This window comes from Lissotriton helveticus, chromosome 3_1, assembly GCF_964261635.1.
Source record: "Lissotriton helveticus chromosome 3_1, aLisHel1.1, whole genome shotgun sequence".
NCBI lineage: Eukaryota > Metazoa > Chordata > Amphibia > Caudata > Salamandridae > Lissotriton > Lissotriton helveticus.
The window spans coordinates 1,407,582,143-1,407,604,884 of record NC_136061.1 but is presented as its reverse complement, the minus strand read 5'-3'; the positions used below and the strand labels follow the sequence as shown (position 1 = coordinate 1,407,604,884).

General features: G+C 48.4%; 1 protein-coding gene across 5 annotated transcripts in view; it reads right to left on the bottom strand.

The window, feature by feature from the left end:
• Positions 1-22,742, bottom strand: part of CLASP1 (cytoplasmic linker associated protein 1) — a 1,618,163-nt gene that overhangs the window by 609,102 nt on the left and 986,319 nt on the right. For all 5 annotated transcript variants that reach the window (XM_078682066.1, XM_078682063.1, XM_078682065.1 and 2 more), the window contains one exon: positions 3,384-3,547. In XM_078682066.1, coding sequence (XP_078538192.1) covers positions 3,384-3,547 — 164 coding nt within the window. The remainder of the gene's footprint in view (positions 1-3,383; positions 3,548-22,742) is intronic.

Genomic DNA, 22,742 nt, shown 5'->3' with positions numbered 1-22,742 from the left:
CGTCGACAGTCTTCTTGGACTTCGTGTGGCTGGAAGCGGACGGAGTTGAAGACGGAGTCGGCTTTGCTGGCTGGGACGGGACGTCGGCCATTTTAGATGTTGTGGAAGCCGTAAGTTTCGGTTTCGCTTTTGCTGAGTCGGCGGCCATCTTCGGAGCCGTGGAGACCGAAGGTTTCGGTTTCGTTTTTGGCGTGATGTCGGCCATTTTAGGCGCCGTCGACAACAGTAGTTGCGGTTTCGGTTTCGATACGCGCAACGGTGGCTCCTCCGGTGTATCCGTAGCCGGGCCCGAAGGCGGGGCTGGGGATATCGGTGCAGGGTCGAGGGTAAGGCCGAGTGGCGATCCCGTGACCGGAGCCTGAATCGAGTAACGTTCGGGGCATAGCTCGTCCTCTGAGCTATCTTCCGCGGCCCCATAGACTTCTTCGTCGTCCCCTACCTCCTCGACGTATTCAAGGTCTTGGCTCTGTCCGTCGATGTATTCCTCTGGATCCGCCTCGACCTCCGTCGATGGTGGTGAGATCTGAAGTTGATGGCCGTGGCCTTCTTCTGCGGGGTCGTCGAATATGTCGTCGGGTGCCGGGGCTGCGTGGAAGGCCTCAAGTCGTGCCGCGCGCCGATGCTTGAGCGTCTTCTTCGACCTGAATTTGGAGCAGGCCATGCAGTTGTCTTCGTCGTGGTCCGGCGAAAGACATCTGTTACAAACTGGATGTACGTCGATGTGTGGGTATTTGGAACCACACACGGGGCAGCGCTTGAACGGGCTCCGTTCCATGATGAAGCCGTCGGGGTCTTGCTGCGAGTACAGGGCCTCGATGCGCGAAGGGTAAACCACTCCGCTGAAATCTGACCGGAAGAGTCAGACGATGCTCGGGACCGTTCGCACACAATACCGACACGAATACCGAAGGCCTTTTGGCCTTGAGAAGGAAGGTTTTTCGATTCCGACAGGGAGCCGTCGAAATCACATCCGAACCCAATGGCGGAAAAAAACAATCTGGGGATGGAGCCGATGCCCATGCGCACTGTAGTCCAGGGGAGGAGCCACCTATCTTGTGATACTTCGAAGACTCTTCCAGGACAACAATGTGCAATCATCCGGACCCAACACTAGGCGGCGATCTATGCATCAGATATGAATTTAGCAGCCCACATGCCTCGAACATCACTTTTATAGATTAATGCTAGTCCCCCGCCCCTCTGCCCTTCTCTATCGATTCTGAGCAGACAGTAACCTGGGGGAATAGCTTCCAGAATTTCGGGCGTCGAGGCTTCGTCTAGCCATGTCTCTGTTAGGAAGAGCACATCAAGGTCCCCCTCTGTCAACAGATCATGTATCTCTAATTTGTGCTTTTTCATGGATCTGCAGTTTAATAATGTCATTTTTATTTTGGTCGGCACCAACTCATCGCTCTTCCGCCATTGGGTGGCGGAACCCCCAGTGTAATTTATTAGGAAGGTAATTAGTCGAGTTTTTATAACAGAAAATACGACAATTCTGTAAGACAAGTTAAGCTAACACATCCGTTTTTCACTCCGCTAACTAATTACAGTGTTAGAAATAAGACAGCTGCCGTAAGCCGCAACCACTCCTCTCTGCTTGTGAAGCTGCACCCTCCTCCATACCATCACCACTTCTGTGGATGTTCCAAATGGAATATAACTATCCTTTCTATTTACAGTCTGGAGAGGCAAGGGAAATAAGAAAAAAGTTGCATAGTTCCAATACACCTTGCTGCTCTCATCAACTTATTGAAATTAGAAGAGATCATTGTTTAAGCCCTTTAATTACGAAAGATCTGCAAGATGCGTGCAGTCAGGAGTGTGTTGACATATGCAAAAAATAATCCAGAGAGAAATTCCAAAACTGTTTGAGATAGTCTCACCAGCGGAGTGTCCATTGCGCTACTGTGTCCAGCGCCCTGGACATCCATTTTTCATAGTCACCCCACGCCTCCAGCAGAGTGTCGCTACGGGGGGGGGGAGGTTCCTTGAGCAAGGCGGATTTGAAGGTTTCCTGATTAAACTTCTTCCAATCTCTAGGTTTCTGGGGCCTGGGCTTGATCATCCTGATTTCCTGTGGGGCACCTTCTACCTCGAAGGGAATGATAAGATGATCAGACCATATTATTCTGATCGGGGTGGAAACTTTAATACCCTCCCAATTAGCGAATACAGGGTCCAGGAGGTGACCTAATTGATGCGACGGGGACACTGATTGTAAGTTGAGCATCAGGGATTTCAGTGCTTCAACCACAGCCTGTGCCTCCCCGCAGTTAATATCCTCGAAGTGGAGGTTAAGGTCTCCCAAGATGAGAAATTTTTTATACCGGAGTGCAGGCTGAGTTACCAGTTCTGTCAATTGGTTGCAGAACTGTGTTGTCCTGCCTGGGGGACGGTACAAGAGGAACCCGTTGATGATATTTTTAGGGCTTACTTTTATTGTAAAAAAGCCACTCTCACTGTTGGGCAATATGGCCTTCTCTAAGGTGCATTGTAAATCACTTTTATAGATTAATGCTAGTCCCCCGCTTCTCTGCCCCTCTCTATCGATTCTGAGCAGACAGTAACCTGGGGGAATAGCTTCCAGAATTTCGGGCGTTGAGGCTTCGTCTAGCCATGTATCTGTTAGGAAGAGCACATCAAGGTCCCCCTCTGTCAACAGATCATGTATCTCTAATTTGTGCTTTTTCATGGATCTGCAGTTTAATAATGTCATTTTTATTTTGGTCGGCACCAACTCATCGCTCTTCCGCCATTGGGTGGCGGTACCCCCAGTGTAATTTATTAGGAAGGTAATTAGTCGAGTTTTTATAACAGAAAATACGACAATTCTGTAAGACAAGTTAAGCTAACACATCCGTTTTTCACTCCGCTAACTAATTACAGTGTTAGAAATAAGACAGCTGCCGTAAGCCGCAACCACTCCTCTCTGCTTGTGAAGCTGCACCCTCCTCCATACCATCACCACTTCTGTGGATGTTCCTAATGGAATATAACTATCCTTTCTATTTACAGTCTGGAGAGGCAAGGGAAATAAGAAAAAAGTTGCATAGTTCCAATACACCTTGCTGCTCTCATCAACTTATTGAAATTAGAAGAGATCATTGTTTAAGCCCTTTAATTACGAAAGATCTGCAAGATGCGTGCAGTCAGGAGTGTGTTGACATATGCAAAAAATAATCCAGAGAGCAATTCCAAAACTGTTTGAGATAGTCTCACCAGCGGAGACATCCACAGAATGAAATCCAGAACACAAATAGTAATACCTATTTAAATTCTTCTGTGCCAAAGTGAATGAGAGGATATTGGGCTTGGGGGTGAGGTGCTATTTCCTGCTCATTTGTTAACTGCGAAATTCAAGCTATATTAGGTTTTCTTACCTGGTCACATCCAAAGCCCTTTGCACCTTTGCTTGCACAGATCCAAGTAAGTCCGCTCCCATCTTCTTCAGCAGCTGTGTTAGAAGAATGAATAGCCAATCTTGCAGGTCTTCTTTGTGGATTATTACAAAGTCGACCAGTGTTTCCAGAAACATGCTAAAAACCTGCAGGAAAATTAGATGCATAATGAACATTTCAGGGTCTAATTAAAGAAAAAAAGATTAATTGCTAGTAGAATCTGAAATTTTAAAGGGCATTATCATGAGATAATTGGCCATTACCTAGGTTATAGCTCTTGTGGCGAGCGCAGGTACTCCTAGTGTAAAGGGCAAATTAAGCTGATGTTAATGCCCTTTGTGACATCCGTAAGTACTATTAGAACATTCTTGCTGAAAGCAACGGTGGTTTAGAAAATATCATCCGATGCTTTTGTTTTGATTTTTTTAAAAACACGCTTTTGCCTAATGTGCTTGTAAGCAACATTGTTTGACAGACATTTTGCTGAAAAATCATAATGAGAGTTCTGAGATAAGCTTAGAAGTAGCAGCAAATCCCCAGTTACATTCTGATTCACTGATGAAACATTAAACATTCACAAACTTAGAGCTGTAAAAAAAAGCGAAAGACTACCAGTTAATGCCTTCATTCTGAACATGCCCACTGGCCAGCACTCCATAAACACATATTTAAGCATATACTAACAATCATCAAATTAACGTTTATTATACAATGCTTGAAAACGCAGGCATCTAGAAGCGATATCAGAATATTTCAATTGCCCAATTCAATTACCTTATTATATTGTAACGCCATAGCATCTATGTTTGAGTTGAGTTGGCCTTGCAAAAATTTGAACCAGTGAGCTCAAGCGAGATTTAGTCATATGATTCAAGTCAATAACCCTGTGCACAGTTCCTTATGGAAACATGTACTGGCAAAACCAATACGTTTGTCTTCGCGACCGACTGGCTTTGCCACTGGTTAACCATGCTGCACAGAATTCACCATGTTGTGCAGCTTGACTAAAATGCTTTTAAAAGGCCTAATCACGGCTTACTATGTAATTCTATACGAGCATGCCTACAATATGATGCAGTTGCTTTTTTTCTCCTTTTAATTACAGATCCCAGTTGGACCAGTAATTTAAAAAAAAAGAAAATGTACAAAGTGCTGCTTTCTCCAAAAAACGAGCCTAGAATTTGAGTTATCGCCAAATAATGGGGTGGTGAAAAAGTGCCTTCACCGAGGGTGGGTATGGCCTACTACCCAATTAAAAAGTAAGTCAGTGGATAAGAAGGATTTTTACCCTAGATTCAGTTTCTATGCTGATTAACAATCTCGTAATAATAAGTCATTATCATATCATAAATACACATAAAACACATTTAGCTTTTGAAATGAAATTAAAGATTGGCATTTTAACATTCATACGTCTTTTGTTTTTTCCTTGTGTTTTCCTTCACATGGAATAACACATCATCCCAAGCTTTTAGACAGCCAAAACGTTTTGTTCCTTAGTGGTGAGCAGGCCTGTGGGGTTTCAAGGATTATATAAAGTAATTGTGCTTCAGGTTGTCTGTAGCTCTGCCTCATACTCTCTATGATCCTCAAAAGTCTTTTGCTGCTGTGCCATGGAGCACAAGTCGGAAACTCGTCCCAAAAGCCTAGGCTGAAGTGTTGTCAATATTTTATTTAAAAAAACAAGAGTGGTTTATATGTATTGCACGAGAAACTATGATAATGACTTCAATAGCAGAATGTAAATCAATATGTAAACTGAGTCTAGGGTGAAAAGCGGTCTTAGTTACTGACTTGCAGGTCCTATGAGGTCTTCAAATCAGCAGTTTAACTTACTGAGATGACTTACCAAAGAAGCAGAGCGAATGTTTCCTCCACTGGGGGCATTCAATTTGCTTGGATGGGAGGAGTAATGGCCTAAGGCTGTTAACACTGTAGTCTAGTTCACAATGAATAGACAACATATACAAGCAAACAAAAAGTTGCACTTTCTATTTTCAAGGTTGTGCTGCAGTCAACGTTAATATGGCTTTATTTAGACCTGCGACAAGCTGTGCTTTACCAATTAAATATTACTGAATGAAGTACTGATAAGAAAGCATGGCATGGAAGCTATACGTTCACTATAAAAAAAAAAGAAATTTGTAAAGAAGTTGAAAGAAACAATACCAAAAATTACTTACTCTCTGTTGTGAATTCCACAGCAAAGCAGACCATGCAACAAAACAAACAGTTTGTTAGTGGTTATGTCTAAACAACACTGTTTCTGTTTAGATTTATAAAGCTCCAAAAATAAACTTGCAATATTCTTCAATATTAACATGACAAGCCATAGACATGCATTCATCCAACGGTGATCATGAGCCTTATAGTCTACCCATATTGTTTTTAACCCAACAAAGATAAAAAACAGGTTATTTGGAGTATGTACATAGGTGTTAGTGATATATTCAGTTCTCTACATTCAAACACTTTTAATAATATGAAGTAATGTGTTCAGCCTCATAAAAACAAGTACAAGTTACTTACCTGTACACTGTCGCTCTCCAGTATTGATATCTTCCATAGATTCACATGCTTTAAACGTTACCGTCGTCATGGTACGAGCCTCACAGTATATAAAACAAGCAGTACCAAGTAAGTACATTACAAGACATAAAAAAGCAACCAACATTGTTAACCAATTCACATTGTTTTAATAGAACCAAACTTCAGCCAATCAGAGACAAGACCCTGATCTACTCTTCCCCTGCAGAGCCAAAATATCTCAGATTTCGTGCATGAGTGTAAACGGAATAAGATACATTAATGAGGTAAACAAGTGGTGTGCCATGTGGGGAAGTGGGTGGGTCACATGTGAATCTATGAAAGATATCAAAACTGGAGAACCACAGTGTACAGGTAAGTAACTTGTGTTTTCTCCAGTACCGAATCTTTCTTACATTCACATGCTTGAATCAGAGTAGCTAGCAGTAAAAAAGATTAAATGGTGGTGGGTTAGGAGACACCACTCTAATAGGAAGAAAACGAAATAACAAACCACTGAATATAGTAATGTCAGAAAAACTGAGACATAAGCAATAATAACACAGCATCACAAATTAGGCTGTAATGGAAAAACAAAATAGCCTGTACCTTACTGAAAAAGGCGCTGTAAAACAGTGGCATATGCCCTCCATGCTGAGTTCAAACAACAGTGCTTGGTGAATATATGTATATTCGGCCATGTTGCCGCTCTGTAAATGTCTAGAAGCGACCATCCTGCAAACAAGGCCATGGATATAGCCATTTTTCTAGTGGAATGTGCAGTGACTTTCAAAAACAGTGATTTTCCTGCTTTGTTGTGGCAAAAAGCAATTCCAGTCCACACCCGAAAGGCTACACTGCTCCTTTAAAGTGTGTAACCCTTCCTGGGTGGAGCAAAAGCAATGAAGAGCTGGTCTGATTTCCTGAAAGTCTTTGTTCTGTGTATATAACATTTTAAACAACGTTTGATATCAAGAGAATAGAGAGCCCTCTCGCTGCAGAGGAAGGTTTTTTAAAATATGCTGATAAAACTATTGGTTCATTCAAGTGAAATGAAGTTGGGACCTTCAGAATTAACTTGGGATTGGTTCTTAATACCACTCTAACCTCTTCGAACTGTAAAAAAGGTACTGTGAATATAAAAATCAGAATTTCGCTGACCCTTCTGGCAGACGTGAGGGCCAAGACAAGAGCTGTTTTCCAGGAAACATATTTTATATCCCCTTTATGGATCGGTTCAAATAGGTCTTTCATGAGTTGTGAAAGGGCTGTGGTCAGCTTCCAGGATATTGCAGGAGGTTTTACTGGTGGGAAGACTCTGAATATGCTTTTCATGAATTCTTTAACAAGTCTAGTTGACCACAAAGAAATGTCACCTGTTTTTCTCCAGGATCTCAAAATTGGTGTCAAATGTACCTTTATTGAAGAGTGCGCCAGGCCTGACTTTGCTAGATGAATTAGATATGGCAACTTTTAGTCTGGAGAAGAGCGAAAAGGGTGCCAATCCTTTTGATACATCAATAGCAGAATCTTTTCCATTTTGTCATGTATGATTTATTTGTGGTAATAGAGTGTGACTGGTTGGGACCAAAACCGCATTCAACATGGATACTCAAAGATCTAAACATACTGTCTTGAGGTACCATGCTGATAATTTGAGAGATTTTAATTGGGGATGTAATGTCTGACTGTTGTTCAAGGAAATGAGATTCTCCAGCAGTTAAAATTGTATGCGCGGACACACAGATGGGAGATGAAGCTCTGTGTACCAATATTGTCTCACCATGCAGAGGCTACAATAATGAGATGGCACGGTTCTGCTTCATCTTGCGAATCACCTTGGGAATGAGAAGAAAGGATGGAAATGCACAGAAACATTCATGTCCATTATATCTCAAGAGCATTTCCCCAAGACCATTTCTGTGGGAACCTGCTTGAGTACATTTTGCACTTCTTGTTTAGGAGAGTTGTAAAGTGATCCAGATTGGGGTACCCCATTGTTTGAAGACCTGAGACAACTGTGTTCTTCTTGGAGATTCTGCACATTTGTTGTCTACCCCTGTGACATGTTCCACTTGCAAAGAAATGTTGTGAGTAAGCAACCATTTTCATATCTGCTGGGATTTAGAGGAGAGTAGTTATCACCTTGTTCCCCCTTGTTTGGCGAGGTAGAACATGGTGGAGGTATTGTCCATTCTGACAATGACGGGGGAATTGCGTATTCTGGGTAGAAACAATTGCAGGCCTAGGAGCACTGCCTTTTGTTTCAAGACAATGATGTGCATTTGTGCTTCTGGAACTGACCAGTTTCCATGTATCTCCAACTCCTGAAGGTGAGCTCCCCAACCTTCCAAGGAAGCGTCTGTTGACATTACGTAGCATGGTTGTGTCGCTACGAAAGATAAGCTTGGAGAGATATTTTCCTCCTTTCCCCACCATGACATTGTGTGCTTTATCCTAGGGCTGATGGTGATAATGACGTCAAATGTACCATGAATTTGTACCCAGTGTGCGTCCAATTGTTCCTGCAGCGGTCTCATGTGCAGGCAACAATTTGAAATTAATGGAATCCACGAGGATAGCATTCCCAACACAGACTTAAATGTACTCAATGATGTGGACTTTTGTCCCCCAAGGGAAGCAGCTCATTAGGTTATTCACTGAACTCTCTCTGCAGTCAGGTAAGCTTAGGCAACTGTTGTCTCTAGAATGGCTCTCTGGAGAACCAACAATTGGAAAGCGTTTAGAGATGCTTTTGCCGTGTTCCACTTTAGACCCAGAGACTTGAAGAATTGCTGACAAGCCAAGGTAGATATTTTTGCTGAGTGGAAAGTGGGACCCTTGACCCTCCAGTCATCCAGGTAAGGGAACCCCGGGTGCCCGTTTCTTCTTAAGACAGCTGCTACAGGACCCATGCATTTTGTGAAGACTCTGAGAGCCGACTGGAGGACAAAAGGGAGAACCTTGAACTGGTAGTGGCACCTTGTCGCCTAGAACCTCAGGAACTGCCCATGTTTCACGTGAATGGGAATGTGGAAAAAAGTGCCTAAGAGCTAAAAAGAGGTCATGAAATCCCCTTGATCAACAGTAACATTTCTTGCAGAGACAGTATTCTGAAAGGTTGTTTCTCTATATATTTGTTCAGCCTCCTGAGATCCATAACCTGCCTCCATTCCCTAACCTTTTCTTGATGGGGAAGAAGTCTGAATAGAAACACTTGCACACTTCTGAAAGGGAGCCTACTCTATTGCTCCTTTTGAGAGAAGCAAACACATCTCTTGTTTTAAGAGACTGAGATATTGATGTGTTCCCCTGGGAGGGAGCTGATTGGGGGGCTGTTGAACGAATTCCAGGGTGTGACCATGATGTATGATGTTTAACACCCATTGAGCCGAAGAAATGACCTCTCAATGTTTGTAAAAGTCAGAGACATGCTGGCTCATTGGTTGTTTTTGTGGTTGCGAGATGACTAGTGCCTGAAAATTGTCACTGGCTTCGAGAAGCATCATAGACTTTTCTTCCAGCTGGGGTCATCTGCGCGATGGCTGCCTTGCATATGTGGAAGTAGTGGAGGCCACTGTTCTCAATAAGGTGCCTGTGAGCGCGGACTTCCGTGTGTGGAGCGCGCACACACAGGCCTTCCCGAGGGAGAATTTGCGCCACCGCTTTAAATCGTGAGTGGCTCGAATAGCACTTCCTTGATGAGGTTTTGCCAGCATGCGTGCAGGAACGGCTGACTTGGGGCACTTGTATGTTTTTACCCCAGCACTTTGCGGGTTAGACTGTGGGCTTTTGTTTAAGTATTTGTGTTAATCACAGCCCCTTCACGAGCTGTGATTAACATGAATTCTTATACAAAAGCCCACAGTCTTCCCCGCACCGCGCTTTACTAACAAAAGAGTAGAGCAAGTTTAAAAATACAGCGTGTAAGCGCACGCTGCATAGCTGCCAACGTTGCAGATTGCTAAATGTAACATTTTCATAATTACCGTGTAATTATGAGTGACGTTTCAACGAGTACGAGTGACACTTTCTTACCAGCAAAAATAAAGCAATGAAGATGAAGTAAAAATATAAATATCAAAAATGAGACCCATTTAGGCATAGAGAAACTCTAAGAAGATCTTAAAACTGGTGCAAACGCCTGCGATGGCCTAATTAAAATGAAATTATGAAACTGTCACACATAGCAATCTGAAACCATGGCAGATATGGTGATTTAACCACCTGGTGCATTCTGGGAGCTGTAGTCTTGATATGCTTCAGTGGACACTTGATAGCCTTGGATTGTAAACATGGTGTCCTGCTCTTTTTTTAGAGGAATGGGACACATTTTTCATTATTCAGATGGAGTACGAGATAAAGGTGGAAAAAGAAGGGATAGAAAAACTGTAAAAAAGGAGAAAGCATGAACGAAAATGCACCTGTGAGAGGGAGATAAAGAGACACGCAGTGTTGGGGGTGGGGTGGAAAAACGGACATTAGTTATCCACTAGTCTAGCCACGCCAGCGTTCGGCTGCTCCTGCAGCGGGCCCCTGTGCTCGTTATTTTTTTTAATTAGGCACAGTCTCTCTCACTAACTCATTTCCAAGAGTTGACAGTCCATACTTCCCTAGTCAGTGCGTCCCTCCCTTGGGGATGATTTGTCCTCACTCCCTGCGAGGCCTGGCCTTCACATGTGCTCTGTGTTCAGGGCTACAGGACTGTTTCCATTCCAGAGATTATATTGGGCCTCCTATCACTGTCTTTGTGATGTTTTCAATACGATGTGGCACGCCTGGGAGTTCTGGAGCCTCCCGCCCCTGGGTTTGTTTCCTGGTTTTGGAGGCCTCGTTCCCTGGTTGCAGCTGCCAACTCTGTCTTCAAGGTGCACTAGGGATTGTGGGAAACAAGCCTTGAAGCTCGTGTCCTCGCTTGTGCCATGCATAATAAGGTCACCTCAAGAAGCATGCAAAGCAGGAGAGAAGGAAAGTGCGGAGGGAGGGGAGGTCCAGAGAAGGGAGACTAAGGCAGAGAGGACACCATCCTGGCAGTGTCTGCCATGGACATCCCCACAGCGGATGCCATTGTGCTGTCTTTCCTGCAGCTCAGCCTCACTCGAGGAAAAATGAGTTCTTGGTCAGACGCACAAAAATTAGGAATTTCAGCCATGCCCCAACACTGTGACTAACTGCGCCGAAAACAGTTGCAGCAGCATAAGCAACTAGGATTAGTAATGAGACACTTACTTTTGCAGCAGCTGCTGCCAACGAGCCTGCTCCTGCGCCTTGTAGCCGCAACGACTCGGACTGTGATGGGCCACCCCTCTGCACAGATGACTTTCCACTGAAGCAGCTCCGACCGTGGTCCAGGCCTCGAGTCGAGGACAGTGCCAACGAGGCATTTGATAATGGCCTCAGTGCTGCTGGACACGCAGCAGGTTGCAGTGTCTGCTGAGGCACTGTCATTTTGGTGGCAGACGGGTTGGTGATGACGGCGTCGGCAAATTACGGTACTTAGTAGTCCGACGCAAGTGAACAGTTATGCACGGTGTGAGCACTCAGTAGAAACGATCTGAGCAACCTCGCGGCGCAGGTGAATTAGTTACATTGTAACCTCACCTGCCTGAGCCCTGTGCGAGTTGAGCCAGCTCCCCAAACAAGCCTGCAAGTTGCTCGCTGCAGGAGCTGTCAGCTTTCTGTCTGTAGTGTTCATTTACAGCCTCCTGTTTGTTTTGAGAGCCCAGGACTCGTCAGGCTGACAGAGCTGAGCCCCGGGAAATCACAATCACGGATTATGCTACATTGTGGCAGTTGGAGTGAGTGTGAGCCTGCGGGCAGCCTTAACTCTGCTGGGAGCCCTACGCTGGCTGTAGGATCATCGAGCGCACCAGGGATGGCGCGCTGTCACACTCAACAGTGAGGCAGCACTTTCAGTGACAGCTGAGACATACATATGCGTGACAATGCATATCAGTGCGGGAATGCAGGATACCACACTGAAATGTGTTAGTCTAACACGCGATGCGTGATACTTGGCAGGGCTGACGCTGTGTTTTTAAACTTGCTCTACTCTTTTGTTAGTAAATCACGATGCAGGGAAGACTGCGGGCTTTTGTTTCAGTATTCAGGTTTATCACACCTCGTGAAGGGCCTGTGGATTAACATGAATACTTAAACAAAAGCCCAGAGATTTCCCCGCACTGCGCTTTACCAGTGCTTAATTTGTAAAATAATAAGTGCTGGGGCCTAAAAGAACTCAGAAATCGGCTGCCTCCCCTATTCTGCCTTTCTATCTCCTGATGTTGGTCAAAGTATGAAATGTAAAAAAATAAGTCCCCTTGCCAAAAAATAAATGTTGGTGGAAAACGCCTACAACCACAGGCTCAAATGAAGCACTTCTTCAGCCTTTCCTGTGTATGTGACTGCATAGACATGGGTGTATAGCTCAGTGTGACTCCTGTGGGGAACTGTTCAGGTATGGGGCTGTGTGCTTTGTAATGTAGAACCCTGGGCTCCCAGGCACAGACCGTAGGCATCCTTCTGAGCTGTGCTAGAGTAGTGTGCCTGCATAGACCAGGCTTTATAGCTCAGGGGAGTGCCTGTTCCTGCGGAGAGCTGTCTGGGTAGGGACTGCTTACTACATAGTGTAGAACCCTGTGCTTCCAGACACAGACTGCAGGGCACCTCTCCCGTGAGCCCAGGTGAAGAGGTGTACACAGATTTCCTGCTGTGCTAGACTGTCTTCTCCGGCTGTCCTGTGTACATGGCTGCACAGACACCGAGGCTCCAGTCCCTGTGCAGAAAGCTGTGTGAGCAAGAATAAAGACATTGTGGACTGCGTCTACAGAAGATGTTGTCTGTGAGAGGGGTACGGTCTATAAGTGAGGCTCAATTCATCCTGAAATGGGTTACATGAGGTTAATTATACGGCCAGGCGTCACAGTGAATGACATAAACATGACTGAGCTACAGTGAAATAAAGAGGCACTATTTCTGAGCCCTTATTACCAAGTCAATGTTTCATATAGAGCGATATGCACATTCATACAGTTAATGAAATAAGGTCTAGCTGCTATAAAATAATATACACAATCACTACCAATTTTAAACACATCAAATGTCATGTCTGGGTTCCGTGTCGGTAAATCTGCCCGGTGGCCTGTACTATCTATGTGATGTACTGAGGGACTGCATCTCCTGCAGGCATTAGACACAGGATTTTTATTTAAGGGGTCGTATTTACGGAAGAATGCACGTATGGTGTAAATGTGTGTGTTTTCTAGAATGCATTGGATGTTTCTGTAAGTGGAGGAGTCCGTGTTTCTATAGGTCTATTGCTGAGCCCCGTCTACATTTAAAGGTTAAGCTTTTAAATCTGCTTGTTCTGCATCTGCAAAAGCGCCCAACCTGGGACCCCCTCCCTCTTCATTGCCAGAAGCTCTCATCTATGTGCAGAATTAATATAACACAGCTGTACTTTTGTGCAATTTGTGCAGGCGAAGAAAATGTAGCTGGAAAGACTGGTGCACACAAGTCAATAAACCCGGCCCTGAGAAATAAGTGCCCGTGCTAAGCGCCGGAAACCACCGGCACACATTAAGCACTGTGCTTTACTAACAAGGTTAGAAAAGCAATCAATAATTTTTTTAATGAACAAGAATGTATTTTGCTCAGTGCAGAAAGATTTGGAAAGCCGTTTTTAATTGTAAAAACACATTTTTTAAACACATCACATTATATTAAAGTTGTCATTTATGAATGAAAAACACCAAACGTGCTGTTTTTGACTGATTGTTTTATTTTGTCAAATGTTTTCTTTTTTGGTTTGGGTGATGTTGGCTCAAAAGATTGGTTTTCTTTGTACAAACTAATGCTAACTAAAACCAGTTTAATCTTGTAGCAACTGTCCAGGAGCGAGAAGCACAAGTTACTTACTGTACCGGACGGGTACAAGATCATCAGGAGGGACCGCATCAACCAGACCGGAGGTGGCATCGCCATCGTCCACAGGAACATCATCCGCATCACGAGCGACGCCAACAACTCCTTCGCCGCAGCCGAACATCTCCACTTCCAGATTCACACCGACCCTAAGACGACCCTCAGAGGCACCCTCGTCTACAGACCCCCGGGACCACGCACACAATTCAGCGAAGACATCACAGACTTCATCAGCCCGCACGCCCTCCCCTCCACTGACTACATCCTCCTCGGGGACCTCAACTTCCACCTAGAGAACAACAAGGACCGCAACACCACCGCCCTGCTGGAAAACCTCGCCAACCTCGGACTCAAGCAACTGGTCAACACCCCCACCCACTACGCCGGCCACACGCTTGATCCCGTCTTCTCTTCCAGCAAGTACATCACCTTCAGCCACGCCACCGGACTTCACTGGACCGACCAGAGCTGCGTCCACTTCAGCTTCAAAAGATCCACGACCCACCACCACCACCCGCAACAGGTACCTCACAGGAATTGGAGCAAGATCACCGCAGACTAGCTCACCACCTCCCTCAGCCAGAGCCCACCCGCCAACCCAACGGACCCCAACGAAGCAGCCCGCAACTTCACACAGTGGCTGACCGCCTGCGCCAACGACCTCGCGCCACTAAAGAACCCTCCCAGCAGACCCAGACGCAAGAAGGCATCCTGGTTCACCGACGACCTCAAGGACTCCAAGAAGACCTGCCGCACCCTCGAGAAAGCCTGGCTCCTCGACCGGACCACCGACAACATGACCGCCCTCAAACACGCTACCCGCAAGCACCACCAGCTCATCCGCACCACCAAGAAGAAATCCCTGAAGGAACGACTGGACAACAACGCCCACGACAGCAAAGAGCTCTTCACTATCGTCAAGGAGTTCTCCAACCCCAGCACCGGCACCAACGACATCACTCCGTCACAAGACCTCTGCGACTCCCTCGCCTCGTTCTTCCACCGCAAAATCGCCGACATCCACAACAGCTTCGGCGCCCCACCCACGCACCCAACCGTCGAACCAACGCCCCCCACCGCCACCCTTCGCACCTGGACCACGGTGACCACCGAAGACACAGCCCGCACGATGAACACCATCCACTCCGGATCACCGACCGACCCCTGCCCACACCACGTCTTCAACAAGGCCGACTCCACCATCGCACCCAGACTCCGGAACATCATCAACGCCTCCTTCAACACCGCCACCTTCCCGGAGAGCTGGAAGCACGCCGAGATCAGCGCCCTCCTGAAGAAACCTACAGCGGACCCCACCGATCTCAAAAATTTCCGCCCCATCTCGCTCCTCCCTTTTCCTGCTAAAGTCATCGAGAAGATCGTCAACAGACAGCTGACCGCCTTCCTCGAGACGAACGGATCCCTCGACCCCTCGCAGTCCGGCTTCAGAGCCAACCACAGCACCGAGACCGCCCTCATCGCAGCCACCGACGACATCCGGACCCTGCTCGACAAGGGGGAAACAGTGGCCCTCATCCTCCTGGACCTCTCCGCTGCGTTTGACACGGTCTGCCACCGCACCCTAGTCCAGCGCCTCAGCAACATCGGTATCCAAGAGAAGGCACTGGAGTGGATCATCTTGTTCCTCGCCGGAAGAACACAAAGAGTCCGCCTCCCCCCGTTTCGCTCCGAGGCCACCGAAGTCATCTGCGGCGTCCCGCAAGGATCTTCACTCAGCTCCACCCTCTTCAACATCTACATGAAACCTATCACAGCCATCGCACGCCAGCACAACCTCAACATCATCTCTTACGCCGACGACACCCAGCTGATCCTCTCCCTCACCAGAGACCCCGACACCGCCAGAACCTGCCTACACGAAGGGATGAAAGACGTCGCCGAGTGGATGAAGGACAGCCGCCTGAAACTGAACTCGGACAAGACGGAAGTCCTCATCCTGGGATCTTCGCCCTCCGCCTGGGACGACTTCTGGTGGCCCCCAGCCCTGGGCACCGCACCCAAGCCAACCGACCACGCACGCAACCTGGGCTTCATCCTGGACCCGTCCCTCTCGATGACCAGACAAGTCAACGCCGTCTCCTCATCGTGCTTCAACACCCTGCGTATGCTTCGCAAGATCTTCCGCTGGATCCCGACCGAGACCAGGAAGACTGTCACCCAGGCACTCGTCACCAGCCGACTGGACTACGGAAACGCCCTCTACGCCGGAACCACAGCCAAGCTACAGAAAAGACTCCAGCGCATCCAGAACGCCTCCGCCCGACTCATCCTGGATGTCCCCCGACGCAGTCACATCTCCAGCCACCTGAGGAACCTGCACTGGCTCCCCGTCGACAAGAGGATCACGTTCCGGCTCCTCACCCACGCACACAAGTCTCTCCACGACCTGGACCCCAAGTACCTCAACGACCGCCTGACCTTCTACACGCCTACCCACCAGCTACGGTCCACCAGCCTCGCCCTCGCAGCCGTACCACGCATCCAAAGAGCCACCGCCGGAGGAAGATCCTTCTCTTACCTGGCTGCCAAGACTTGGAACTCCCTCCCCATCCACCTTCGGCTGATTCAGGACCATCTCGCTTTCAGGAAACAACTCAAGACCTGGCTGTTCGAGCAGTAGCATACCCCTCCCACCAAGCGCCTTGAGACCCTCCCGGGTGAGTAGTGCGCTATACAAATGGCATGATTGATTGATTGATTGTTACGATATATCTGTAAGAGACATTAGTTAGTGATAGATTCCTTACCTTAGAATAACCCCAGGCATCAGGCTGGATCTGGAAAGTTTTTCTGCTTAGCAGTACCTCTGCGCACCAGCAGGTGGCGTCCTGTGGCTCCGCGTCCGTCACTGGCGTCGTAGGCGCCGAGATGACGTCACGGAGAGTACTTAGGCGCCACCCAAGCGCTGACGTCAGTTCTGTACACAACTACAACTATTCCGTGCCGAAACGCAGAGCGATGCAAGAAACTGACAAATGGTGCATAAAACTAGGGCCCTAAAAGGGTATGACCTTAACCCTAGTAATCAGTTCGCAGAACGGGGAGGATGGGATGGGCGGTAAGGAATCTATCACTAACTAATGTCTCTTACACAAGTAACTTGTGCATCTGAAAGAGACACGTTAGTGATAGATTCCCTACCATAGAATAGATACCCCAGCAATACCAACCCCGTGGAGGGTAAGCTAACAGAATTACACCAGAAAGTCACGGAGCACAGAACGACCAAAGAAGCCGTCTCTCCGGACCTAACTGTCAAGGCAGTAGTGCTTGGTAAACGTGTGCAGCGAGGCCCAGGTTGCTGCCTGACAAATATCCTGCAAGGGGACACCGCGTCCCAAGGCAGTAGTGGCTGCAGTTGCCCTGGTCGAATGAGCACGCAGCCCTACAGAAGGCTCCTTCTTAGCGAAGGAGTAACATGCTTTGATGCACAGAACGACCCACCGGGAGATTGTCTGTGCACCGCCCAACCTTTTTTGGCGTCAACGTAGCCAATAAACAGCTGATCATCCACGCGGAACTGCTGTGTATGCTGCAGATAGAATGCAAGACCACGTTTTGGGTCGAGACGGTGGAGCCTCTTCTCTTCCCTTGAAGGGTGCGGAGGCGGAAAGAAGGTGGGCAAAGTGATGGTCTGCCCGATGTGGAAGGGTGTGACAACCTTTGGCAAGAAAGAAGGACGAGTCCTTAGAACCACCTTGTCCGGATGAACACAAAGGTAAGGAGGTTTAGAAGAAAGAGCCTGGAGCTAACTCACTCTTCTGGCAGAGGTGATAGCTTCCAGGACAGACGTCTTGAGAGTAAGAAGACTTAAGGGACAGTTATAAATGGGCTCAAAGGGAGCGCACATCAGAAAAGTCAAGACAAGATTCAAGTCCCACTGAAGCATTATGAAGAGTACTGGTGGAAACGTATGCATAATGCCTTTAAGAAAACGGTCAACAACCAGGGACTTAAAAAGAGATGGCTGATCTGGAAGCCGTAGAAAAGCGGAGATGGCCGAAAGATAACCTTTGATAGTGCCCAGAGGAGAGCCCTGCTGCGCCAAAGAGAGAAGGAACAAAAGAACCTCAGAAAGCGGGCAGAAAGGGGATCCACAGTGTTAGCTGTGCACCATGCCACAAATCTTTTCCATCGGCAGGTGTATACCGTTTTGGTGGAGGGACGCCTGGCTGCCAGAATGACATCACAGACTTTGCAAGGAAGATCGAAAGATGTCAACTGTCACTGCTCAATCTCCACGCATGGAGGTGGAGGCTGGACAGGTTCGGGTGGAGGACCGTCCCCTGCTGCTGCGACAGAAGATCCTCCCGAAGAGGCAGACAGATCGGGGGGCGGGGTCGATGCTCATACTGAGTAACTCGGAATACCAAACTCTTCGAGCCCAGTCTGGAGCCACAAGAATGACTTGGGCCCGGTCACGCCTGATCTTCTTCAGCACTCGGGGCAGAAGTGGTATAGGCGGAAAGGCGTACAATAGACCGCAGCTTCACTCGCGACGAAAAGCGTCGGCGAGCGAGTGCCGCCTTGGAAATTCCAAAGCGCAGAACCGATGACACTGCGCGCGTTCTCTTCGATGGCGAATAGATCTAACCAAAGCTCTTCCCACTGCAGAAAGAGACCTTGCGCCACGTCGGAGTTCAAACGCTATTAGTGATCCACCATGCACCGGAGGCTGAGTTCGTCCGCCCTAGCGTTCAGAGAACCTGCCAGGTGTTGAACCACCAAGGTAATACCTTGATGTTCCAGCCATGTCCAGAGGCGCAGAGCCTCCTGACACAGGAACCACGACCCCACCCCGCCCTGTTTTTTGCAATACCACATGCGGAAGTGTTGTCCCTGAACACCTGCACTACACTTCCCCGGACAGAGGGAAGGAATGTCTTCAGTGCAAGCCGGCTCGCCCGCAGATCCAGAAGGTTGATATGGAGCCGAGACTCTGCCGGAGACCAGAGGCCTCTGATCTCCGCCTCTCCCAAGTGGCCTCCCCATCCCAGGAGGGACGCATCCGTCACCACTGTGTGCTCCGGTTGGGGAAGGGAAAGGGATCTGCCACTGACCCAATCGCGGTTCGTGAGCTACCACTGCAACTGTCGTGCAGCGCCCTCCAAGATCTGGACGTGATCCGACAGGTTGCCCTGATGCTGTACCCCTTGGAACTTCAGGTCCCACTGCAGAGACCGCATATGCCATCTGACATGCGTCCCTAGCAGGATGCAGGAGGCCATCAGGCCCAATAGCCAAAGGGTAATCCTGACTAAAACCCGGGATAGAGGCTGAAAGAGCGGAATCATAGCCTGAATATAAAGGACTTGCTGCTCGGGAGGATGAACCCGAAACAGTGTCGAATCCAGAACCGCTCCGATGAAGGGGATCTTCTGAGAGGTACCCAGGTGCGACTTCGGCATATTGATGGAGAACTCCAGCAAGTGTAAGAGGTCGGCCGTAGTCTGGAGGTGGGTGATGACTGCCTGGGATGAGCCCGCCTTCAACAGCCAGTCGTCGAGGTAGGGGAAGACTGACACCCCTGATCTGCGCAGATGAGCTGCGACCACCACCATCACCTTCGTGAACACCCGAGGGGCACTGGTAAGGCGGAAGGGGAGCAAGGCAAACGAAAATGCTCCTGGCCTACCGTGATCCACAGGTAGCACCGGTGAGCCAGCAGGACGGGGATGTGGAAATAGGCGTCCTGCAAGTCCAACACCACCATCCAGTCTCCACGGTCCAGGGCAGCCAGAACCTGAGCGAGAGTTAGCATCTTCAACTTCTCCTTCCGGAGGAAGCGATTTACGTCCCGGAGGTCCAATATGGGGCATAGGCCCCCCTTTTCCTTCTTGGGGACCAGGTAGAAGTGGGAATAACAACCACTCCCTACTTTCTGACCGGGAACGCACTCGATGGCTCCCTTGGCCAAGAGGGCCGTGACTTCCTGATGGAGAGGAGCCAAATGATCCCCCGACATGCTGTGGTACCGAGGTGGCATGGCCGGAGGGGTGGACAGAAAGGGGAGCGAGTAACCGTGACATATTATCTGCAGCACCCACTTGTCCGAGGTAATTTGCTCCACCGGCGTGGGGTGCTCCCTGAAGCTCGGATTAGGAAGGCTTAGAGGCGGAAGCAGCGGGGGTGGAGGTGGACTGACCCGCTCGCTGGTTACCAGACCAGCCCCTGCAGAAGCCTCAGCCGCGGCCACTCTGACTTAGCGGAGGAGCTTGCTTGGGTGCTCTTACCCTGGCCACGAAAGGAATGAAACCCAGACGTGGCAGGGGCCTTCGTGGAAAGACTTAAAGACTTGGCCATGGCGCGCAAGTCTTTAAAGCGCTCCAGGGCATTGTCCGCCTTGTCGCCAAATAGACAGGAGCCATCAAAGGGCATGTCCATGAGCGAGCTCTGGACATCGGGTGAGAACCCAGTGGAACGCACCCAGGCGTGGCGCCGCAACGCCACCGTCGTGGAAATCGCCCTGCCCAACGAATCAGCGAATAGGCGGAGGCGAGCCAAACCCTGGGTCAGAAGACACATCAAGTTTACCCGCATCTTAAAGGTCATCCACCCAATCCTGCTCGGAGTCACACTGCGGCGCAAGGGGGTCCTCGGACCCTCCCCAGTCCTCGTCAGGCTCCGAGGTAGAAGGAGCCGGCCGCAGCAGCAAGGCCAGAGCCGGAGAGGGGGTCAGCGGCGCCGGTAGCTGTGCCAGCGGGGGCCGCACCTGAGCTGCATCCCAACGTTGATCCCAGACCGGAATAAACTAGTCCGGGAACCGGGGCAGGGGCAGGATAAACGGCACCCAGTGTGGCGCCTGTGGCGGAGCCAGAGGCGGCACTGGGGCCGGAGCCAGCGGTGCTGCACCTTGTGGCGCCGGAGCCGACGGCGCAAAATCAAATGGCTCCGGGGCTGGCGTCAGAGGCGGTGCGCCGGGCTAACAGGATCTGGACACGGGACCGCGGGACTGGCGGGAGCCCAAGGCCTAAATAGGCGGTCCAAGGCAGCAAGAAACTCTTGCACCTGTTCGGGAGTCACCGACGGACCTGGGTATAGCAGGTAGGCCGCGGTACTCCCCCCCCCCCCCCCCCGTCTGCCTCCGGGGAGCGACAGGGGGGACCTCGGAGAGCGAATGCACTTCTTCGACTTCTTTCTATGGCGTCGCTTACCGGAATCTGAAGGTGAAGACTTAGAGTCTGAGGAGCGACAGCTCCGGTTCCGCGTGCGGTCCCGCGAACGGCCCCAAGACCGGGAGCGGTGGTGAGAGGAGAGCCAGACCTCCAGCAACTTCCGGCACCGCTCCCGTAATGCCTTCGGGGCATGGCACGGCAGTCCCGACAATCCCGGGAGTCATGGTCATGCTCCAGGCAGTAAAGGCAGACATTATGGGGTCCACCACGATATATATTACGGTACCACCCAAAAAAAAAACAACAACAAAAATACAAAAACGAGCACCAATATTGCCACCTTATTTCAATAGGGGCCTTTATTTCAACGGCTTTCAAACAGCTTTTATATCTTGAAATGTGGGATGTGAAATTTTTGACGTGTTCAGTGATCCAACAAGAAATGTAGTCTTACAAAACTAAACACGGAGGAAGACGGCGTGATCAACTGAAGGGCCTCATTGAATGAGCAACGCTGGCGCAAACTTCTCCCGCCTTTCCTACATTTCTTGTTGGATCACTGAACACGTCAAAAACTTCACATCCCACATTTCAAGAGATAAAAGCTGTTTGAAAGCGGCGAATAGCCCACACTTGAAGAAACTGAGCACCTTTGAGCTACGTGGTCCTGATGAGATCTCCCTTCAACAAAGGGAGTTTGAAACGCGTAGACCTTTGTTTCATACAACGTTAGGAGTGTTGTTGTAATACAAAACTGCTTAAAACGAAAATTATTCCCAATGCTGTTTTGTGAAACTATGTTTGTAAATAATTTTTTGTAATAACTGATGTAAATTTATTCTGTGTTTTGTATAGATTGTATGCATGGTGGAAAAATTGAACTGAATGAAAGACTTGTTGTTGTAAGTGTGGAGTGAAGTAAGCAATGTTTCTAATCATGTGAACTGATTCAAATATGTTTTGACAAAATATCAGATTAAAATAATTGATTTATTGTGGACTGAAAAATTCGTCTAGGGACTTACTTTTTAGATCAGTAGGTTTTTGTGGCTAAATCAGGCCCCTGTTGAAATAAGGTGGCAATATTGGTGCTCGCTTTGGTTTTTGTTGTTAGTGAGGCTTGTCCTTATTGCCCTTGAGCCCAGACCTAGTTTTGGTTACGGCACGATATATTAAAGTGGCACGACCCGCAAGACTTAAAGCTGGGCATCCCTACGTGCACCAGGAGACAAGAAAAGGAGATAAAAAAGTCAAAAAAGGGTGGTCAAAAAATGACAGAGGTACGTGCTCAATCCAGATCTGCTCTTTCGGCACGGAAAAAGAAAGAACTGACGTCAGCGTGCATGGGTCGCGCCTAATACTCTCCGGGACGTCATCTCGGCGCCTACGACGCCAGTGACTGACGCGGAGCCGCAGAATACCACCTACTGGCGCGCAGAGGTACTGCTAAGCAGAAAAACTTTCCGGATCCAGCCTGACGCCTGGGGTTATTCTAAGGTAAGGAATCTATCACTAACGTGTCTCTTTCAGATAGGAAACAACAGTGAGGAAAGAGAGGTAGGGAAATAAAAGGAGAGGAGTGATAGGGAAGGGCAGGGCCTCTAGGAGAGGTGAAAGGGAGGTAAAGGCTAATGGACAGGAGAGTTAGAAGGGCAAAATCGAGAGAAATGGAATAAGGGGAAAGGGATGAGACAGGGCGATGATAGAAACAAAGATCACATGTGTGATTGAAGGATCAGGAAAAACTAGAGAAAAG